The following is a 19,829-nucleotide window of genomic DNA, read 5'->3' as shown; positions in this document are numbered from 1 at the left end:
AAGAATAAATTGCATATAAGTACCTTACCTATGTAATATAAGAAATAAAATAAACGATGAAAGTCAATAGTTTCTTTCACAAACATTGAGTTATCAAAGTTTTATTGTAAACAATAATATTTATTATTTGTATTTGTAAATAATTAATAAATAGTTTGGAAAATCCAAAAGTGCACGCCTCATAATTTTTTTTTAATAATTATTTATTAATTATTATTTTTGTTTATTTAATAACAATTAAACCACATCGAATCAGACCCTGAAAAATGAAAGGGTTCTATTCCTGAGCATACTCAAGCGTAAGAGAAAAAATAGTTTGGAAAATCCAAAAGTGCACGCCTCATAATTTTTTTTTAATAATTATTTATTATTTATTAATTATTATTTTTGTTTATTTAATAACAATTAAACCACATCGAATCAGACCCTGAAAAATGAAAGGGTTCTATTCCTGAGCATACTCAAGCGTAAGAGAACAAAATAACCATGAAAATGACACCCATGACGAAAATATGTAAAATTTTCGTCGGCGCCATCTTGGATTTTAGTTTTGACCTCATATTGGTTAATAGCTACCCCAATAACCATGAAAATGACACCCATCACGAAAAAAAGTCAAATTTTCATCAGCGCCATCTTGGATTATAGTTTTGACCTCATATTCGTTAATAGCTACCCCAAAAACCATGAAAATGACACCCATGACGAAAAGATTTCAAATTTTCGACGGCGCCATCTTGGATTTTAGTTTTGACCTCATATTGGTTAATAGCTACCCCAAAAACCACCCACATTTGCAAATGTGTTTGCTACTTAGGAAAAGTTCAGATTTAAAGATATAAGTAGGTAATGTGACGAATTTAATTTATTTCATTCCGACTGTTTCTCGGAATAACATACATTTACTAAGAATTGCATACAATGCCGGTTTTAATATATTGCCGGTAACATAATATTATGTATGATAATAATTCTTAAAAAAGTATTTTATACATTTCTTAAAAAGCTTCGATATTGTATACAATAATACAATTCATATTCAAATTGTTGTAAAATAGTCACACTTTTTTAAGTTGGTTGAATACACTAAAATACTTAATATAAGGATCGTACCTACTAATAAAAGTAACAGTATTTCGGTCGCTATCGTGTTAACAAGAAAAAGGATCCGCACATACAGACACACGGACGTCCAAGACAGAACTTTTTTAAACTGTTTTTTAACTAGTTTAAATAACAAAAATGACATCAAAAATATCATGAACGTTAAAAATAGTGTTTTTTCTTAATATGTGTGTGTATGTATTATCTTACAAGTGCAATGTATGATACATAAAGACATTTTAAGTTTGAAAAATCAGATGTTTTGCGCGAAGCGACAGTAGTACCCACCTCAACGCTTCGCTTATGAGGCGTGCAAAAAGACTCAATTAGTAAAGTATTTCGGTCGCTATCGTGTTAACAAGAAAATCCTCCGCACATACAGACACACGGACGTCCAAGACAGAACTTTTTTAAACTGTTTTTTAACTAGTTTAAATAACAAAAATGACATCAAAAATATCATGAATGTTAAAAATAGTGTTTTTTCTTAATATGTGTGTGTATGTTATTATCTTACAAGTGCAATGTATGATACATAAAGACATTTTAAGTTTGAAAAATCAGATGTTTTGCGCGAAGTGACAGTTATAGTACCCACCTCAACGCTTCGCTTATGAGGCGTGCAATAATCCCTACTAATAATATTATAGTACATAAATGCGAAAGTAACTCTGTCTGTCTGTCTGTCTGTTACCTCTCAACCGATTTTGATAAAATTTGGCACAGACACTTTACGGTGTAAAGGGCCATATAAATCAATATTAAATGAACAAGGTATTTAATTGGTTAAGGATTAATGCTGTATTGGTTAAAATCGCTTCGAAAATTAACCATTATTTGTCGTAAAAAGTAAATGACAAAAAAAGTAAGGTATTGTGGGTTATCCAAAAAGAGATAGACATACCACCGCGGACTTTTCTGTATAATGTAATTTTTTACGATATCACGTTAGAAACCTCAAAAATAACAGTACTTCTCCACTATTTGATGGATGTTATTATACATACAAACCTTCCTCTTGAATCACTCTATCTATTAAAAAAAACCGCATCAAAATCCGTTGCGTAGCTTCAAAGATTTAAGCGTACCTACATAGGGACATAGGGACAGAGAAAGCGACTTTTTTCATACTATGTAGTGATTGCACTGTTTATCAGTTTACTTTTTTGTTAATTTCGCATGAAATTAGCAACAATAATTAAAACAAATAAAGCGTTCTTATTCACGGTCCATCCCCGCTGTACGTCAGCTCAAGGCCGCGGTGCTGGATGTATCCAGGATACTGACGATATCCTACTGACAATCGTGCGCGCATCAAGCATGGCTAGGGCTGCCAACTTTTATTAGAAGAAATAGAGTATATCTGATTTCAAAGGAGGTAAATAAAGAGTACGGACTTACAAAAAAGAGTATCATTTATTTAATATTTTTAAAAATGTATTTTTTCGTACTTTTTGCAGTAACTAACAATTTTTCATTATTTTTAAATGAATTATATGAATCCAAACAATCCAAATCTAAATTTATATATATATCAAGAGCTCATTTTTGATTAATTTTTAATGAAGCTCGGTTTCTCTCTTCCCGCCACTTCACATTCATGTATGTAGAGAAAACGTAAATATGTACCACGGGTGAAGCCGGGGCGGACCGCTAGTACTTAATAATAACCCATTGACCACCGAGCGGCCCGATCGGGCCGAGACACAATAGATTTTCTATTGTGTCTGTGATCCGAGGACTGACGGAATAATACGTATGTACGTACAATACTAATGTAATGACGTACGTCAATACTATTCACTTTTGTTTTGCGTCGTGTATCGTGTATGACCTTGGCGGGACGTACAGCAAGATGGACCGTGAATAAGGCGCATAACACGTCTGCGCTCAGCGACAGCGATTGTGTGTTTTATTTATATTTAACTTAAGTCCCAATACATTCAAGTCTGTTTAAGTGGTAGTAATAATAAATCCTGACCATTACATACTAAAATGTCAGACGTAGAAGTCGAAGTGCCTTCTACATTTAAAAAAATGAATTTAAAGAATAGAGGCGGCATGAAGAGGAAAGCGTCTAGTTTTGAAGGTAAGTAAACAACATAATATGTAATATTTTATAGAACCTTCAATATCAATGTAAACTCCATAGTATAAAAAGGCGGGAAAACGAAAGAAACTATTTCGTTATCATCATCATTCATCACTATCACTACATAGTATAAAACAAAGTCGCTTTCTCTGTCCCTATGTCCCTTTGTACGCTTATAATCTTTGAAACTACACAACGGATTTTGATGCGGTTTTTTTTAAATAGATGGAGTGATTCAAGAGGAAGGTTTATATGTATAATAACATCCATTAAATAAAATAGTGGAGAAGTACTGTTAAATTTGAGGTTTCTAATGTGATGTCGTAAATAATTACATTTTTTTTCCGCTTACATTGCAAACGCAGGCTGGAACCCTACGAGTTTTATCAAAATAATGTACTAAGTATTGTACACATTGAAAAGGTCTACAGAAAAAACCGTGATGGTATAATATGTCTATCTCTTATGGATAACCCACAATAACTTTTTTTTGTCATTTACTTTTTACGACAAATAATGGCTAATTTTCGAAGCGATTTTAACCAATACAGCATTAATCCTTAACCAATTAAATACCTTGAATACATTGTTCATTTAATATAGATCTATATGGCCCTTTACACCGTATGATTTAAGTGAATATTTTCGAAGATATTACAGATTTAAAAATTGCGGGACGTAGCGTTTACGGCGGTACCGGCCGGCCGCCATTGCACCCGTACGAAGCCGGGGCGGGTCGCTAGTTTACATATAAATAACAAACTTGGTAATAACCAATAATATAATCCGTGTTTGTCGTGTTTTATTCTGATATATTTATAACTATAAGGATATTAAATCCATACTAATATTATAAAAGCGAAAGTAACTCTGTCTGTCTGTCTGTTACTCAATCACGCCTAAACTACTGAACCAATTTTCATGAAATTTGGTATGGAGATATTTTGATACCCGAGAAAGGACATAGGCTACTCTTTATCCCGTGAAAATGACGCATTCCCGGAAATCCCACGGGAACGGGAACTATGCGGGTTTTTCTTTGACAGCGCGGGCGAAGCCGCGGGCGGAAACCTAGTGCTTTATAAGCCCCGCAAGTTGATTTATTGCGATGGAACCTTGTCACAATAACAGCTGCGTGATGTCATCCGTCGCAAAAAAGTGTACTTTTTTACTTTAAAAATGTTGTTTACGAAAATACGACGCCATTCACTGTTGCCGCACTGCATATCCCAAAAAATACACGTGGTTGAGGAAATCTTTTAGCAATAATTTGAACTTATTTGTAATGTTTTTTTTTTAATACAATTACTAACGCATATATATAAAAAAAGGATAATAACAATAATTTATTTCTGTTTAATTTTCCACGCATTTCCCAGACATTTTCCGGACATTCCTCAGGCATTTTCCAGGCATTTTCCGGATATTTTTCGGACATTTTCACGCATTTTCCGGATATTTTCCTGACATTTCACGCATTTTCCGGATATTTTCCGGACATTTCACGCATTTTCCGGATATTTTCCAGGGATTTTCCTGGCATTTTCCACAGGTTTTCCGGAAACCTCCACGCATTTTCCGGATGTTTCCCAGACATTTTCCGGACATTTCCCTGGCATTTTCCGGAGATTTTCCACGCATTTCCCAGACATTTTCCGGACATTTCTCAGGCATTTTCCGGAGATTTTCCACGCATTTCCCAGACATTTTCCGGACATTTCTCAGGCATTTTCCGGATATTTTCCGGGCATTTTCCAGGGATTTTCCAGACATTTTCCACAGTTTTTCCGGAAATTTCCACGCATTTTCCGGATATTTTCCAGGGATTTTCCTGGCATTTTCCACAGTTTTTCCGGAAATTTCCACGCATTTTCCGGATGTTTCTCAGATATTTTCCGGACATTTCCCTGGCATTTTCCGGAGATTTTCCACGCATTTCCCAGACATTTTCCGGACATTTCTCAGGCATTTTCCAGGCATTTTCCGGATATTTCCCGGACATTTTCACGCATTTTCCGGACATTTTCACGAATTTTCCGGATATTTTCCGGACATTTCACGCATTTTCCGGATATGTTCCAGGCATTTTCCAGGGATTTTCCAGGCATTTTCCACAGTTTTTCCGGAAATTTCCACGCATTTTCCGGATATTTTCCAGACATTTCCCAGGCATTTTCCGGGAATTTCCCAGGCATTTTCCGGGGATTTTCCAGGCATTTCCACGCATTTTCCGGACATTTTCACACATTTTCCGGGTATTTTCCAGACATTTACAGGCTATGTCAGGGAAATGTCCGGAAAATGCCTGGAACATATCTGGAAAATACCCGGAAAATGTGTGAAAATGTCCGGAAAATGCGTGGAAATGCCTGGAAAATCCCCGGAAAATGCCTGGGAATGTCCGGAAAATGTCCGGAAAATTCCCTCAAAATATCCGGAAAATGCGTGAAAATGTCCGGAAAAACGTGGAAAATGTCACTTCAAATTTGCGAAGTAATTAAAGCAGAAAACCAAAAAAGAAAAAGAAAGCTAAAATCTATCATATTAAATGTATATATGGGATATTCATATTTCATACTTAATGTATGGGAGGGTTTAAAGATAATTTTTTTGATATTTCTCGATTTATTTTTAAAAATTTATTACCGCCATTTTACTCATTAGGTTAAGTACTTTCGATATCAGTTTAAAGTTTTATGTTACAGTAGCACCTCGTTAAGTCGAACCTCGATAAGTCAAAAACCTCCAAATCTCGAAAAAATGTCTTGTTCCCTTCCCTTCAAACCCGAAAACCTCTATTACTTGAAATTTTGTCCCTCTGTTAGTCGAAATAATCACCGAGTCCCTCCAAGCCATTTTGGTACATATTTTCACTCTATACCTCGAAAAATCAAATTTGACCTCTGTATCTCGAACATAGCAACGTTTTATTTTACAACCTTTATAACTTGATGATTTGGAATTTATTACCTCTATTGTTCGAACAAAAATAAGTTACCGACTTTAATTAAGAATTTGCCGACAGTACAAGTACACTATTGTTTCTTAGAAAACATTTTAGGAGTATGTATACGATAATTAATTTATGACTCACGAAACACGTGTTTGCGTTAAGTATCTGATGACGAAATTATCGATTCAGTAGCTCAGAAAACCGATACTAATGATTAAGATGACATAGAAGACGTGAATATAGTACATGCGCTCCATGGGTTTCCATCAAAGAGGCAAGAACCGCATTGAATACCTTACGAAATTTTATAAAGCAAACCAGTATCTTTGAAAAAGAAGAATTTTCTGCTCTTTATAGATTATAAAATGCTAGAGAACAACCAAATTATCTGAAGCAAAAAAAATACTGACTTTTTATAGCCATATTTTTTATTTTAAAATGATTTGAAATAATATTGATTTATAATAAATAAAAACATGTTTGTGACCTCTGCAAGTTGAATTTTAATTTATTTTACCTCTCTAACTCAAAATTTATAAGAATAAACCTCAAACTCTATATGTCGAATCAAAATCCGAGTAAGTCGAAATCCTCCATAAGTTGAAAACTCTATAACTCGAATTTTTTGGCGTCTCCCTTGATATTCGACTTATAGAGGTGCTACTGTATCTGTAATACTTACGGAAAAATCGCCTGTGCACACTTAACGATTACACCCTGTACATATTACAATCTCGTGTCACAATGTTTGTCCTCAATGGACTCCTAAACCACTTAAGGTGATTGCAACGATCTGTTCCCAGCCAATATCCCGCTAGATGGCGCTGAATTCTACATTTCTAGTTTATTTGAGTTTTTGCGTAATTGGAATAGTCATCAAACCTAGGAATAGTCATGGCGGTTACTGAATATTATATTTTATTGAAATATGTTATATCATTGCCTTAAAATCCACCCAATTCGGTAAAATTATGCGTTTTAACATCTGTCATTGCATACAGGGTCGTTTACACACACAGACGTATACAAAAATGATAAAGATTTAACTCTAGATGGCGTGAATGTAAAGCGCGTCACACACGGTGAAGATACTACCTATAATATTTTATCTAATCTAGTAATATTTTATATTACAGTATCTTAAGGTATCCGGTATCAGCGTTCTGACCATCATTTTTCTTTTTTCGCTGTAGAACCGCCATCCTGTTACAAATGACCCACAAAGGAGAATGACCACGGGTGGTATCGGTAAAATTTTAGTTGTGCCACGTATTCGTTATATTGTTAATTCCTATTTGTATTTATAATGATCATATGTATCAATATTAAGTCTTAATTAAACCGGATAAATTGAAATAATAGTAAAAGTAAAAGTTTTTCTTTTGAAACATGTATGAACTTTCGCATTAGTAGGAAGTAGGATTGTTATAAAAATAAAAGTTATATTTGTTGGCGTAAACTATTTTATTGTAATTTTGGGAAATAAATAATGTCAAAATTGATTACCTACAATAAAACGCAGTTTTATTTTATTACCTACATTACACTATTGTTTTTTTTTTATCAAAACATGTATTTGAAGTAGCAAATATGATATTATGCTGATCCAAGCATTTTCACTCAAAACTAATATCACTAATGATTTGTAAAAGTAAATTATTTCAAAATACATTTCATAACCAACAAGTAAGAATAATTATTCATACAACAACAAATCAAAAACACTATTTACTATGGAAAAAAAACCAGGAAGGTGAAAAACATATTTACGATTTCGATGCACTCGACTTTTAGTAAAATAATAGGTAAAAATATTATTATGGTTTTGATCACAGACATATCTGTGGTTTTGATTTTAGCTACTAGTATCAGAAAGCTGCGTGTTCAATGCACGTCGGGGTCCCACAACTGTGGAGGAAGGAAGGTAGAATACCTCCATCGAATAAGTGAAGTTTCTCGACATACTCGATTTGCCGGCCGGCCTCAATGAAGATTGTCCGAAAGTTGTATATGTGCTCTGTAACGAAAAAATTTCGCTAGCGCGATTCAGAGTGAGGTGTCGTACAATATACCTAATGAAGTTTTTCATCTTTTTATTTTACTGCAAATACAAAATAAAAATTAAACAATGGTAATGTAAATTCTAAACAAACTACTACCAAAATACAATTAGAACAAAAATCATTTGACTTGTTTATTTCACCCAGAGGCCAGAGGCGGCTCGTGACAAAATTGTATAGGTGTTCACTTGAAATAAAACAACGAAAATACAATAGCGTTCGGGATGATTTATTACAAAAAAATGAGCACCAAGTTTTATAAATGTCTATAACACTAAAAATTACAAAGTACAGGCTATTTCAAAACGAATTCAATGACTAGGTATCAATAATTAGTAAATCACCGAATTTGCATTCGCGAGCGTAGGTATCCATAGTGTTTGTCACTGACGGTCACTGACCTCTATAACTTATAGTTATAGAGGTCAGTGGTGTTTGTTGTGTAAACATGTACGTATTTGAGTAGTTAGTAGCATATTATATTCTGAATTTCTGATCCATGCCTATTCACTCAAAACTAATAATACTAATGATTTGTAACAGTAAATTATTTCAATAGGTAGGTATTTGAACATTTCCCAACAAGACGTAAGAATAATTATTCGTAGGTATACAAGATACAATAACAAATCTAATACACTATTTATTATTTTATTATTTACTAGCGGTCCGCCCCGGCTTCGCCCGTGGTACATGTTTACGTTTTCTCTCCATAAGAAGTAATAGCTAGAGAGCTAGCGCAAAGCTACCTGTATGTATTTGACCAGACCTGGATTTTTGTGTGTTGATTCCCCTATACCTACTATACATGAGATGAGGAGTCACTAAGCCATAGAATACAATTACTCCCACTAAGCCCAGAGTGGTGGACGGGGCGCGCGCTTAGGTAAGACAGGTGGAAATTTTTGGCGAACTTTGAAACCATTTGACCACGTCTGCCATTTTGATATTTGAAAATAGATTATTATTACTATCGGAAAATAACAATGGCAGACCATTATCACGCGGATAACATTCTGGCAGACACTTATGAAAGTGCTGAAAAAAATACAATTTTGAAAGTATTTGACCAGATCTGCCATTCATATATTTTATTTATTAGGGTCTTAAAAACTTATTTTCGAAACGGCAGACATTTTCATTGCGTACAGACTTCAGCAGACAACAAAACTTTACAGACTTCAGCAGTCAACAAGACTTAGCTTCTACATGGTCAGATGTACATATATATGTATTACGTTCCCTGACCTTACATCAATGATTTACTTTATTAATGTTTTTATGGTCATTTACATTTAATTTTGAAAACTATGGAATAAAATTTATAAATTTGATGATACAAAACTAAATATACATTTAAATTAATAAAATTGTAAAGAATCTCAAATATAAAGTTGTGTTGCAAATAACAAATCATCATTTAAATATTTAGTTTATTTCTTTATTTAAGAAACAATTAACAATTACAAAACAACATAAAAAAACACGCATGCATTTATTGAAATGTTCATTCATCATCACTATCGTATGGCGTTGTGTGACTCGTCTTCATAATCCATTGAATCGGATTCTGTAAAAGTAAAACGTAAATTATATAATAAAAGAAATGAGTCATTATAAACTTACCTAGTAAGGCAATGCCTTTGATGTCGCACGATGCCGCCGCGCCGCCAGTGTAGGTACTTCTGCTGCTACATGAAAATATGCTAGGGTTGCAACAAATGGGAAATAAAACAATTGTGATTATTACTATTATGATGTAATCATTTATTCATATTATGTACATTCAAAACAATTGCTATTATTAAATCTGATGTAATTATTTTTTCATAAATATATAATTATTATTAATTACATAATATATTGCACTGTGAAATATTTACGTATCACTTTATTTTTGATGTTCTTAATTGTCTTTTATAAAATTTAAGTGACGCATTCGCATTGGGATCAACAATCCGATAAGAAAAGAATGGAGACAACATATACATAGCTTTGATTTCAATTCTACAGATACAAAATATACAATCTATCTAAAATGATACAACGGATGTTTCCTGCGTTTTCTCGTCAAAATACCGAAACAACGTAATTATTGTATAGTAGTTGGGCGTGAAAGTAAAAAAACAAATGAAAAGTGTTTTCCATATGATTATTTATTAAATTTACGCGATTAAGAATAATTTCAACTATACAATTTAGTAACCGAGAATTCAGAGGATTAAAGAAAATACCTGCCTGATCATTTTATCAAACTCTAAAAGAATTATGGTTATTTCGCATCACTCGGTTTATTAGTTTGGTAATAATTATTAAAGGTAGTTACAACCCTAGCCATTGAGTCGAATGGTAGGCAACACAATATCGACTTTGTGCGGGTACATATGGTACATTTCTTCTTGCTGTGAAGCGTAATTATTATTATTAAGATTTTTTAGGCTATTTTGAATCAGCTGTTCTAATTTAATTCTAGAAATTTATTAAAACGTGATTTTTTTAAAAGTATATTATGAGTTTATAAATACCTCAACCAATAGTTATTGTGTCCTATCCTCATTTCTTTATATCTTGGTAGTTAACTAAAGTGTTAAATTTACATAACCTCAACAACAACATTTACACTGCCACTGCACTAAAACTAAACTAACTAGCTCTCTAGCTATAAGAACCATCCTCGTACTTCAAGGGATATAATCACGGACATCTGTGGATATAATAAAAAAAGAATTATCGAAATCGGTTCAGCCGTTCTCGAGTTATGCGCTTACCAACACATTTTGCGATTCATTTTTATATATAAGACTAGCGGTCCGCCCCGGCTTCGCCCGTGGTACATGTTTACGTTTTCTCTACATAAGAACCATCCTCGTACTTCAAGGAATATAATAAAAAAAGAATTATCGAAATCGGTTCAGCCGTTCTCGAGTTATGCGCTTACCAACACATTTTGCGATTCATTTATATATATAAGAATAAGATTATGTGAAAATAACCAGGAAGGTGAAAAACATATTTACGAAAACATAGTAACATAATATGGCTGTCGCTACAATAATTATATTTCAATTTTATCTTTTTATACCTAGTAGAACTGGCCGACGAATAAAAAAAATCGTATTAGAATAAATACAATAAATTACGGAACAAAAAAAGGATTGTAACTGAATTAGGTATGTTTGTTTCTGGGCGCACCGTTTTCGACGACGCGACGCGCGACGTAAGCGTATAGGTATAGGTACCTACTTTGCTAAAACAAACTAATAAAATTGTGTGTCTGTCTGAAAATTCGGAAAAGCATATTTTGCAAGTTTGTAATTACTTTGATAGTTTACCGATTTATAATAATTGTAATTGTATAATATATAATTTGCAATGTGGTGAAATTTCATAAAAATCACGGGCCAATTTTTTGTTTTGAATCCCACCGAAAATATAATTGCGTTATTAGAATAATTAATTACTATACCTACCCACGATCAATTATTACAATATAGTCTCAAATGCATACTAGAGAAATATTGCAATTTGATTCAATTAAAATGCATAGCATACAAAAATAAATTCACAACACAAGAAATTCCGCGCGCAAATCATAGCGCGTGTCAATGAAATCAAGAATGTTTTATATCAAGCCGACGCGGACGACGACGCGACGCCGAACAAAAGTACCTACGACGGACGACCACGCTTCGAGTTGCCAAACAACATGAGTAATAAATTGTTTACAAAAAAAACAAGTTTTCCATTTTTCTGTATGAGTAGACAGAACTTCAAAACGCCACCTGCTACGGTTTATATTATGAACGATTGTTATAAAAATAAAAGTTATATTTGTTGGTGTAAACTATTTTATTGATCAATAATTTTGGAATTTAAAATTGTCAACATTGATTACAATAAAACGCAGTTTTATTTTATTACACTATTGTTTTTTTTATCAAAACATGTATTTGAAGTACCATATAATATTATGCTGATCCAAGCATTTTCACTCAAAACTTATATCACTAATGATTTGTAAAAGTAAATTATTTCAATATACATTTCATAACCAACATGTAAGAATAATTATTATTATTCCTACCTACAACAACAAACCTAAAACACTATTTACTATGGGAAAATAACCAGGAAGGTGAAAAACATATTATTATTTACGATTTCGACGCACTCGACTTTTAGTAAAATATAGTAGGGAAACATAATATTATGGTTTTGATTTTTGCTACTAGTATAAGAAAACTGCGTGTTCAAACTACTTGTTTGTCTGTCTGAAAATTCGGAAGTACTTTGGTAGTTTACCGATTTATAATAATATTGTATATATCGTTGTTTAAAAAATATTCAAACACAATAAAATATGATATATGTACTGATTTATCACTGGTTTCAGTGATGAACTGATGAGTCAATTATAGCCACTATACTTTCGTCATACGTGTGTATGATTGATGTGATTTGCAACGTGGTGATATTTCAGAAAAATCACGGGTCAAATTGTCCCACCGAAAATATAACTGCGTTATAAGAATAACTATACCTACGATAAATTATACATAATACAATATAGTCTCAAATGCATACTAGTGAAATATTTTATTTGAATCAATAAAATAAAAAAATAAATAAAAAATAATAATAATACAAAAATAAATTCACAACACAAGAAAATCCGCGCGCAAATCATAGCGCGTGACAATGAAATCAAGAACTTTCGAGCCGACGCGGACGACGAAGGAGCCTAACAAAAGTACCTACAATCATAGGCGGCTCGTGACAAAATTGTATGGCCGTGTTCACTTGAAATAAAACAACGAAAATAGGTACCTACAATAGCGTTAGCAGTACAAAAAAAATGAGCACCACATTATAAATGTCTATTTATACACTAAAAATTATAGAGTATTTCAAAACGAATTCAATTATTATTTAGCAATAATTAGAAAATCCCCGAATTTGCATTAGTGATCGTATTCATAGTGTTTGTCTACACTAATATTATAAAGAGGAAAACTTTGTTTGTTTGTTTGATTGTAAATTGTAATGAATAGGCTCATAAACTACTGGACATTTTACCAATGTTTGCAAGTTTGTGATTACTTTGATAGTTTACCGATTTATAATAATTGTATACTTATATCATTGTTTAAAAATATTCAAACACAATATGATATAGGTACTGATTTATCACTGGTTTCAGTGATGAACTGATGAGTCAATGTTAGCCACAATACTAATCACTTTCGTCATACATGTGTATGAACTATGATTGATGTGATTTGCAATGTGGTGAAATTTCATAAAAATCACGGGCCAATTTTTTGTTTTGAATCCCACCGAAAATACATATATTACTAATTGCGTTATTAGAATAATTAATTACTATACCCACGATCAATTATTACAATTTACAATATAGTCTCAAATGCATACTAGAGAAACATTGCAATTTGAATCAATTAAAATGCATAGCATACAAAAATAAATTCACAACACAAGAAATTCCGCGCGCAAATCATAGCGCGTGTCAATGAAATCAAGAATGTAATTTTATATCAAGCCGACGAGCGACGACGCCGAACTAAAGTACCTACAGTACCATTTACCTTCAGTGTACAATACAGTTTACAGACCTACGACGGACGAACAATAATGAGTAATAAATAAAAAAAAACATAGTTTCTAAGGTCATTAGTTTTATTTTATTTTATTGTTATTTTCTTTGAACGATTGGAAATGAAATTACTCAATTTTTACACAGAACTTTGATTTATTAGAATTATGCTCATTATGCATAAGATAACGAACGCGAATGCACGACATCTAGCGCGTCAATGTCTAAACATCGCCTTTCGTTTAGACATTGACGCGCTAGATCTGTAATAAGTATATAGTCTATGCGCTAGATGTCGTGCTTTATGTCGTGTTTCGCTTGGCAAAAGTCACGCACACTACTGTAGAAGTGTCAAATTTTTCCGGTATTTTACTGTTGTTTTTCTAAGTAAATATTGTAAATTATTGATTAAAAAGGTCGAACGCGCACACATTTCATTATAGAGAAGTGATAAAATGATTAGTTTTAAAGAAATAGTGTCTGTGTTAAGTGTTTAGAGGTAATCAAAAATGTATGGAGGGACGGTCGGAACATCAACCTTAACCGATTATAATTAAATTCGCACACCATGTGCAATTCGATCCAACTTGAGAGATAGGATAGTTTAAACATGTAGGTACCACGGGCGAAGCCGGGGCGGACCACTAGTAAATTATAAAACTAAGACATTATGTAGACTGTAGGCAGTTTAATTTATATGTTATAGTCAAATCCCGAAACACAATCTCTTTGCGGAAGGACTGATTTATCTTAGGTTTGACAAAAGCTATCGGGCAATCCTCGAAACACATTTTGAATTTCATCCTTTGACTGAAGTCAGCACCAGTCTCGGGCGTAGGCGAACGCAGCATTGGCATCACACGCGCATAAGATGCCTTAGCTAGACAACGACTGACGAAAATTGTTTAGTAGGTATCGAACCCAAAAATGAAATGTTTTCCAAACATTACGCAGTTATATTTTCTTTGTATTTGATAATATTTATAGACTAGAGGTCCGCCCCGGCTTCGCCCGTGGTACATATTTCGCAATAAAAGGTAGCCTTATGTCCTTTCTCGGGTATCAAAATATCTCCATGCCAAATTTCATGCAAATTGGTTCAGTAGTTTAGGCGTGATTGAGTAACAGACAGACAGACAGAGTTACTTTCGCATTATGGATTGATGCGTAATTGGTTCATAATCGTTTCCTTTTATAATATTATCGAAATACACAGTTTATATTATCTTTTCCTGTTTTCCGTGTTTTTACTGTATTTTCTTCCTTTTTCAAGTTACCCAGCTATATACAGGGTTACTTGTAAAACACCAGCAACCTCGCAGGACAAGATAGCTAACTTCATAAGTAACAACATTTGTTCTACGACTTTTGGCATAACGCAATAAATTATTTTTAAATGATTTTTTAAACTTTTATTGTACTCTCCTAAGATTTGTAAGTCTATGTTCTATTCATTATCGGATGGACGACGCGACGCCCCCTTCCCCCTCTCGTTCGCTTTTTGTTTACGTAATTTTTGGGAGGCGTAGAGTTTAAAATATTCAAACGGAAAATTAAATGAATATTTATTTTTGTATGAAAATAAAATCTAACAAATTATCAAAAGTTGTAGAACAAATGTTGTTACTTATGATGTTAGCTATCTTGTCCTGTGAGGTTGCCGGTGTTTTACAAGTAACCCTGTATAATTATCTTTAGAATTTAATTCATTATTAATAATACCAAAAATCTAATCAAATTTTGTAAATTTCCATTTAGTAATGGGGTTGTTATTTACTGTTTAGTATTATCGATATATTGATAAAATTTGAACTTATCTTGTATGTATTATCTTTAGTTAAGAATATATAATAGCTTTTTGTTTGTTTTCCGCAGTTGAAAATTTTGTTTAGTATTAAATAGTGTGTTTTTTGACAAAAAATGACTATGTATAGTGAGTATCCATTTTATTTATTATTTTATTAAATTATAATAATAATAAATTCTTTATTTAAGAGTAACAAAGACCCATTTTAAAAACAATACACACAAATCACTAATACACATATAAAATTAACCTCACATTCATAATAAAATAATATAAAAATGAATCCCAAAATGTGTTGGTAAGCGCATAACTTGAGAACGGCTGAACCGATTTCGATAATTCTTTTTTTATTATATTCCTTGAAGTACGAGGATGGTTCTTATGTAGAGAAAACGTAAATATGTAAAACGGGCGAAGCCGGGGTGGACCGCTAGTAAAATATAAAAAATAAAATTTAAAATTGACATGTCACAAATACTTAATAGGTAATCAATGAAACATAATTACATAAAATCATAGAAAAATTAAATAAAAAATACAAATTTAAATACGCATCACTAATACACATAATATATAAGATTAACCTCACAATCAAAAAATAGGTATAAAAATAAAATTTAAAATTGAAATGTCACAATTAATAATCAATGAAACATACATAAAAATTACAGAAAAATTAAAAAAAAAATTAAATCCATACACATACCATAGACATAGGATAGGTTTTATCCCGGAAATCCCACGGGAACGGGAACAATGCGGGTTTTTTTTGTCTGAGCGGGTGAAGCCGCTGGTGGAAAGCTAGTACAGAATAATGTAGAGAGAGCTTTTAAATCTCAAATTAAATCTCTGCGTCATTGATTTTTTTATTACTTAATCCTAATTCCTCACGCATAAAGTTCTGTCACTGGTTCTGTAGTCCATATTTCATACTAGCTGCGCTCCGCGGTTTCACCCGGCTCCGCTCCTGTTAGTCTTAGCGTGATGATAATATAGTATATACTTACAGCCTAGAGCCGTCCTCGATAAATGGGCTATCTAACACCGAAAGAATGGTATTAAAAAAAAGACGGGTTGCACTCCGGGAGTGCCGGCAGAAGTGAAAACTTGATATTATGTTTGATATTTTGAAATGGTATCCGTCTTACGCTTTTTCGATCAGGTCACGTGTCCTGACGCGAGTTTAAGATTTTATACCCATTACAGAAAAAGTGCTCAACGCCGCTAAAGAAGTTTTCACTTCAAAAAAATTATACTTGTATGTTTATCAGCCATTTGGTTTCCATTTCCGAAAGTTTAGTATGGGTTCGGTTCCTAAAGTGTGGAAAATGTCCTGAAATATTTATTGAAGTGATGAAACTTCTTTAGACCGTGCGTTGAGAGTAAAATTTTAAGGTCGCGTCATGGCAATACCGTCACGACATGGAATAAGGCGACGGCTGACCGCCTCCTTGGTACAGTGGTTGACGCGTGACCGTAGCACCGAGAGGTCCTGGCTACTCCTGGGTTCGATTCCCGGTGGAGACGTAGAAAAAAAAATATCTCGGTCTGTTAGGACACAGAAGGCCTACTTGTCCCTAAAGAATATCGATCAGTGAAACAGATATATAATGCGTCTGCCCCTTACCCCACTAGGGGACATGGGACTTCACACACTATATGGAGTAAGGCGACGACTTTGAATCTCCCCAAAGAAGTTTCACTTCTGACACATGTACTCGGCACAAACGCTCTTTTTTAACTATATTAATTATTTTTCAGTAATGTTCTTGTTACTGGGCATCGTAGGGCTCGCCTACGCTCACCCGAGTGTAGAATGCCCTACGGATGGCAAGCAGTACCTCCTACCTCATGAATATGACTGCTCCAAGTTCTATTCTTGTGTGCAAGGACGGAAGCAGGATCAAGCGTCTGACTGTCCAGTGAATACGTTGTTTTCTTTTGAGACACAGGTAAGTTTTTAACACGCTTATGCTTATTTTTATCACCTGTCGATTGTTTTTTGACAAGTAGGTATTGAAAGAATTAGTAGCTGAATCTAGACCGCATTTCTACTCTTTTTTTTACTAGAAATAAATGGGATAAAGAAACAAACCCTGCATATGATAAATAATGACCATTTAATTAATACAATTTTTCTTTATTTTCAGCGATGCGACGCTACTCAATGCAATCCTGGTGTGGAAGATTCAGGAATTAATAACAGATTACAGTCAGTAAACTTGAATAACAACGGAATGAATAACAACGGAATCAATAACAACGGAAACAATAACAACGGAAACAATAACATTGGAGACGATAACACCGGAGACTATAACATCGGAAACAAAAACAGCGGAGACTATAACAAGGGAGACAATAACATCGGAAACAATAACATCGGAAACAATAACAAAGGAAACAATAACAAGGGAGACAATAACGACGGAGACTATAACACCGGAAACCTAAACAGCGGAAACAATAACATCGGAGACAATAACAGCGGAAACAATAACATCGGAAACAATAACAAAGGAAACAATAACAAGGGAGACAATAACATCGGAGACAATTACGTCGGAAGCAATAACCCTTAGCTACCTACCTCTCTTTTCAGTCACTCAACTACCTACTAGGAGTCTCTCAGACTCCTGCATTTAGAAGCCTAAAACTACCATATTTATTTGTAACTAGCTTCGCCTGCGCAGTCAAAGAAAAACCCGCATAGTTCTCGTTCCCGTGGGATTTCCGGGATTGCGTCATTTTCCCGGGATAAAAAGTAGCCTATGTCCTTTCTCGGGTATCAAAATATCTCCATACCAAATTTCATGAAGATTGGTTCTGTAGTTTAGGCGTGATTGAGTAACAGACGGACAGACAGAGTTACTTTCACATTAATTATAATATTAGTATGGATTGTTTATCCATAATAATCACATTCGTCTGGTCTGCGTTTTCGTTAATTGTCTGTGAATCAAATTATTTTTAGTGATTGAATTACCTATGCTTGTGATGTAAATGAATAATTTTTCTACAAAGTATACTTAAGGAAGTGTAGAGAATTAAAGTCAGCGCTATCAATAATCTTGCTTTGAGTCTCAATTAATATTAATTTTTAGTGAGTTATTTTCAAAGAACATTGATAAAGTTGTGAAAACTTAATAGTGAAGTGGACATCAATTATTTACTAGTGAACATTGCATTAAATAAATGTGTTGTTAACGTAAAAATAACAGTTTTATCTTGTGTTGGAACATTATTATTTTGAATTGTGCGGGCAGTTAAAAATAACTTCAAGTGATGATTTGTACGCTACAAAGATATATTGTTAAGCAATATTCGCACAGTTTTGAATGACTTCACTTGTGATTAGGTGTCATATTGGTCTGCACCCTCTATTGACAACTGTCAAGTTAAACAGCACAGATAATAACAAAACCGCATCAATCATTATAGATCACTCAGAGGAATAAACCTATAGAGTACTTGTATCGAGCGTATACAATTTACATATATTTGTTTCTCTCTATCTAAAGAAAACGTCGTAAGAAAGAATGAGATAGCTATAGACTACAAGCTACGTTTCAACATAGTCATGGCACCATTTTTACTATAGGTACGTATTTAGATAGATAGAAGGTGATAGTGATGGGATGTGCTTCAATCGATAAAATCGTGAATGCATTTTGCATTTACGGTTTCGTGAAATAATAAATAATAAAAAAAAAACAAAATTAATCATAAATTTCAGTTGAATACATTATTTGTTTAATCCTACGAATATAATAAATGTGAAATTATGCGAGAATGCATAACTTTCTCTTTCACTGCTGAACCGATTACAATGAAATTTTGTACATACACACATAGGATAGGTTTTATACCGGAAATCCCACGTGAACGGGAACTGTGCGGGATTTTCTTTAAAAACGCGGGCGAAAAGCTAGTATATTTTAAAATAAATTTTAAAACTTGAAATATAACTACATAATTTAAAATAAAGATCAATAAAGTTAAAGGAGTGAGGAGAAAGGCACAGTCAGCATGAATTTTAACAAGTTCATAAAAGGACAGTTTTAAAGAAAACATTTTCCTTACATCCTACTAATAAAGCGAAAGTTTGTGAGGATGGATGTTTGTTACTCTTTCACGCGAATACTACTAAACCGATTACAATGAAATTTGGAAAAATTACTTTTGATCCCGTAAATCCC

General features: G+C 33.3%; 1 protein-coding gene across 1 annotated transcript; it reads left to right on the top strand.

The window, feature by feature from the left end:
- The first annotated feature begins 2,997 nt into the window (after positions 1 to 2,997).
- Positions 2,998 to 18,632, top strand: LOC149896437 (uncharacterized). Its single transcript, XM_090117618.1, has 3 exons — positions 2,998 to 3,193; positions 17,392 to 17,582; positions 17,781 to 18,632. Exons 1-3 carry the CDS (start codon positions 3,100 to 3,102, stop codon positions 18,210 to 18,212), a joined length of 717 nt encoding a protein of 238 aa, XP_089973744.1. The 5' UTR covers positions 2,998 to 3,099; the 3' UTR covers positions 18,213 to 18,632.
- Positions 18,633 to 19,829: the final 1,197 nt, after the last annotated feature.

Source organism: Colias eurytheme, chromosome 28, assembly GCF_061535395.1.
Source record: "Colias eurytheme isolate Ceu_HAF_F1 chromosome 28, ilColEury1 Martin Lab GWU primary, whole genome shotgun sequence".
NCBI classification, from domain to species: domain Eukaryota; kingdom Metazoa; phylum Arthropoda; class Insecta; order Lepidoptera; family Pieridae; genus Colias; species Colias eurytheme.
The sequence above is the reverse complement of the archived record's forward strand: the minus strand, read 5'-3'. Positions and strand labels throughout refer to the sequence as shown.

Bases quoted from the DNA above. Each gene is read 5' to 3' on its own strand.
- LOC149896437 (XM_090117618.1), top strand. From the start codon at position 3,100: ATGTCAGACGTAGAAGTCGAAGTGCCTTCTACATTTAAAAAAATGAAT. The intron at 3,194-17,391 runs GTAAGTAAACAA...ATTATTTTTCAG, and splicing joins GAAAGCGTCTAGTTTTGAAG to TAATGTTCTTGTTACTGGGC. The intron at 17,583-17,780 runs GTAAGTTTTTAA...CTTTATTTTCAG, and splicing joins TGTTTTCTTTTGAGACACAG to CGATGCGACGCTACTCAATG.